This window comes from Oryza sativa, chromosome 8, assembly GCF_034140825.1.
Source record: "Oryza sativa Japonica Group chromosome 8, ASM3414082v1".
Lineage (NCBI taxonomy): Eukaryota > Viridiplantae > Streptophyta > Magnoliopsida > Poales > Poaceae > Oryza > Oryza sativa.
In genome coordinates this window covers 5,234,890-5,238,927 of record NC_089042.1, presented here as the reverse complement: position 1 = coordinate 5,238,927, position 4,038 = coordinate 5,234,890, and the positions used below count along the sequence as shown (strand labels likewise).

The 4,038-nt window shown below is 37.9% G+C and overlaps 1 protein-coding gene across 3 annotated transcripts; it reads right to left on the bottom strand.

The window, feature by feature from the left end:
- Positions 1-797: 797 nt before the first annotated feature.
- LOC4344837 (putative germin-like protein 8-1) lies at positions 798-1,867 on the bottom strand. Of its 3 annotated transcripts, none has more exons than NM_001422475.1 (2): positions 1,714-1,867; positions 798-1,552 (listed from the first exon to the last, which is right to left on the bottom strand). In NM_001422475.1, the coding sequence occupies exons 1-2, from the start codon at positions 1,832-1,834 to the stop codon at positions 1,011-1,013; spliced, it is 663 nt and encodes a 220-aa protein (NP_001409404.1). In that variant the 5' UTR covers positions 1,835-1,867; the 3' UTR covers positions 798-1,010. The 3 variants fall into 3 exon arrangements, with proteins under 3 accessions (NP_001409404.1, XP_066168964.1, XP_015649422.1); XM_066312867.1 differs by having other exon boundaries at positions 858-1,549; positions 1,702-1,834; XM_015793936.3 differs by having other exon boundaries at positions 858-1,549; positions 1,714-1,834.
- Between the last annotated feature and the right edge of the window lie 2,171 nt (positions 1,868-4,038).

The window sequence follows — 4,038 nt, the reverse complement described above, 5'->3', positions numbered from 1 at the left end:
AGAAGGCTAGTCGTCGATCCACAAGTGCTCAACATAACCTTGCCTCACAAGATCCAAACCCTTCTCTCTCTCTCTCTCTCTCTCTCTCTCTCAAGAAGAATGGCTTAAACCCCAAGAGAAGGTGGACAAACCCTATGAGCATAGGTCTAAAATATGTGACAGCCACCAACCAGAAGAGGGGGATGGGTGAGTTAAATACTCGCACACACCCAAAAAATAACTAGTCGTCACTCACATATTCAAAAACTATAGAATCTTGTCTCAAAGACTAGAGTATCCTCTCCACCTGTTATAACAACCAGACAAAAACTATCAGAACCTTTGATCTCAACTACCGGAGTCTTTGGTCTAGTTTGTCTGGCAGACAGTGGAGGATGACCGAAATGTCCGGTAAGCAACTAAGCCCCCAAATCCAAGTGATTGAACTGCAAAGTGCCTCTCACTAAGAAAACAAAACAAAGTATTGAGCATTGGTCCACCAACTAGAGCCTTTGACACGTACCTTTCTTAATAGTACAACGACATTCCTATAACCCAGCAAGCAAGTATAAATTTTCTTCTAGTTTTTTTTATGCTTGCTTGATTTAGACGGGTGTCTTTCATCGTTTTGAACACCATGGAGGCTAATTCCTGCATCGTTCTTCAATTTGCACATTAATCCCCTAATTTTTCTTGTCATCTATCAACCAAAACTCACTAGGGGACTATATGTTCCTTCAGACCTGAGTACATAATTGAATACCTTGCATATGGACAATCGCATATTCTTCTTTTTCATGAACTTCGATGGAATTTCCTTTAAAGTAACGAGGAAAAAGGACACCATAGTCCAATGTATTCCATGTATTATTAATTAATTAGGATAAAAAATTTAACAAATATAATGACATCAATCAGCACGAAAGCCTATTCATTCTATGTACTATATATGGCACAGATCATCAGGTCCATGCATGTAATTGTCCCATAGTGTTGCAAAGAATAGGACAATTATCAATTGCTCTCTAGAACTAAGCTTGGAGCAAATCTATAATCTTCTTATCCACCTGAAATGCCTTGGCCAAAATATCATCCGAGATCGGTGGGTTTGATCTGAACACTGCATTTGCAATAGTAATAATCCCAGGATTTTGGCTACTAATTGCTGAGGTAGCGATTGCGGGCTTATGGGGGTCAAGGTTGAACTGAAAGTGAATGAGCCCCTTAGGGAACACAAACACATCACCCTTATTGAGCACCTTTGAGAAGAGCTTGTTGTCTGGGTTGGACGTGACAAATCCAACGTAAAGTGTCCCTTCGAGCACCGTAAAGATCTCAGTTGCACGAGGGTGAGTGTGCGGTGGGTTCAAACCCAAGGGTGCATAGTCGACGCGCACTATTGAGATGCCAAGTGTGTTGAGACCTGGTATCTCCATGACGTTGATCAAAGTGATGTTTGATCCAACCTTATTGACCGCCGTATCTCTTGGCTTGTCAAGCATGGCTGCCTTGAAGAAATCATCTGCACTCACGTTCGTTGGGTTCTTGCAAGCAAATCCATTGACACGCACTGCTGACACAAAAAGTAATTTAATTAGCATAATATGTACCAAATAGTACACCATTTTGTTTCTGTCCAGTATATATAAATCAACATTTAGTTTCATCTGTGCTGCTTGTACTAGTAAAACAAACATTCCCTCTGAAACTAAGCACATGTACATATATATGTACCTGCGGAATTCAGATCGGCAACGCAGAAGTCTTGGAGAGGGCTAGGTTCTGCTGCAATGGCCTGCCATGAGGCCATCCCAATAAGAGCAGCAAGAAGCAGAAAGGAAATGAAAGAAGCCATTATGTTTTCCTGATCAGATGCTTTGTGTTTCCTGTTTTGTGTAGTGATGCTTTGGACATAAGGGATGGATGTGTTTATATAGCCGTCGATAGAGGGAGATCCTGCAAGGTCTGACCTTGTGTGTGCAACAGATCAAGAACAAGTCATGTGAAACCGTCCAACATAACTGATTGAAATGGTTTTGAAGACGCTGTCTATAACGTGTTAATTAAGTATGTTGTATCAGGTTTTCATGTTTTCTTGGAAAACGTATATCTGGATATCTGATTATCTATTCACTAACTTCATGTTTGACTGTATATATTTACACATACGTATATATTGGATGACTTAGTAATAGCAAATTAATTAACATTTGTACATAATCAGGCCCCTAAAAATTTAGTCACATTATTCATCCCTTTGATAATGGTACAATGATTAACACTTCCAATTGATTGAACAAGAAATTATTCTAACATACAAAAATTTACGAAATTACATGAAATCAATTTACAACCCATACAAATTACGAGCTTATTTCTAATGAAGCAAATCATCCACATCCAGTATGTAATTTTTGAATCGAAAATATTTTTTATGCCAAGTCTATCAAGGTGTGGAAGATTTCAAATAGTTTTCATATGCATAACCTACCATTAATTCGCTTCCAACAAATGACAATTCGATCGAATATCTTGTTCTCGTTCTGTTTGGTGAGACATCAAATTCTGGGTCAACACATGTCCAAACACTCATATCCAATTACTGCCACCATATATTTGTATTAATCTAATTAATGTTTCTTGTCGAAATGCTGCTATCGTATACTATTTGTATTCATCTAATCATCTTTTCTGACCAAGCTCTCTGGTTCTAATCCAAGTCCTATGCTCTGACTAAATCAATAAACGAGAAACATATACAGGCCGGCTTTAGAGATCAAATGATCTGTTATCTAAATTAAAGAACAAGAACAGGCCTCCCAGTCTAATTAATTAGTAGGGATATATATTTCTTCGTCCTCTGTGAACAGGGTAGAATGATTAATTAAAGTCACAGGATTTGCGAGATAAAGATACTAATGTAATCTGGTTTCATGAACAAAAGAACACAGAATCATTAATTTTTGCACCTCATAATAACTAACTATAGCACTTGATCCCATATTTCTCGTTTCGTTTGCCTCTTTAATTTAGCGTTAATTTCAATAAAAAATTTGCCTGCTCAGTGAGACAGAGACCGGTTAATACTTAACTAATTCTACGAATGTTGTCAAGTTCTTGTACCTGTACATATATAGAGGAATCAGATATTGACATATACCATGATAAGCAGCAATTACATGTACACGCACGTGCGTATATATATAGCTCACGATATTCTACAATTAATATACATATTCTGACACATGGTCAGGCGTGTGTTATAGTATTAATCTTGACTATCTTGACATTAGTTAATTGAAATTAGATCGACCCAGTTCTTAGCCTTCCATGAACACAGCCAATTCTCCTTTAATTAGATGCCACGCTGATGGATCCCTTTTAAGCTAATTCCATTGCCATATGGATGATATTTTGTGCTTTAAATTTTAGCAAAAATTGGTTATGCAGCATTCCAACATCATAATTTAGGTCTATTATATTGCACCAACACATTGTTTTATTAGCATCCAGGTTTAATTCTGGTCTTATATTTAACATCCCATCAATGCATCCAATACATTGATCGATTAGATTTTGTTTGTTTTGTTTTGTGTTTCTTGAAACACAAGATGTGAAATACCAATTAACACTCCACTCTGTTTATTCCTCTTCTCTTGCCGATCCCCTCCCCTTTCTCTTGCTCAAACTTGTCGGCGCCTTCCTCGAGCTTAACCGCTACCTTTGACATCCTCAAGAGAAGTTATCGGCAATATCTCAAGCATGTGTGTTCTTAGGCTCGACGAGCTTCTGACCACCTCCCTTGAGCTCAACTACCGTTGCTTCGGTGCATGTTACTTCATAGGGAAGAAGGGAAGGGAGCAAAGGAGTAGCTAATATGGTACAAGGTATGGGTGGTTTCGATGAAATGCTAACGTAGTTAACTTTTGGTGCTAATAAAACTAATAGGTTTCCTTTGGTGCAATTGATATAGAACTAAAACCGCGATATTTAAATGCAGCACCAAACCAATTTTCTCATCTCTTTTATTTATATTGGGTCTTGAGCACTTATAGATAG

Coding starts and splice junctions, on each gene's coding strand:
- LOC4344837 (XM_066312867.1), bottom strand. CDS start 1,834: ATGGCTTCTTTCATTTCCTTTCTGCTTCTTGCTGCTCTTATTGGGATG. Junction 1,550..1,701: donor TTCCGCAGGTACATATATAT/GTACATGTGCTT, acceptor TTGTGTCAGCAG/TGCGTGTCAATGGATTTGCT.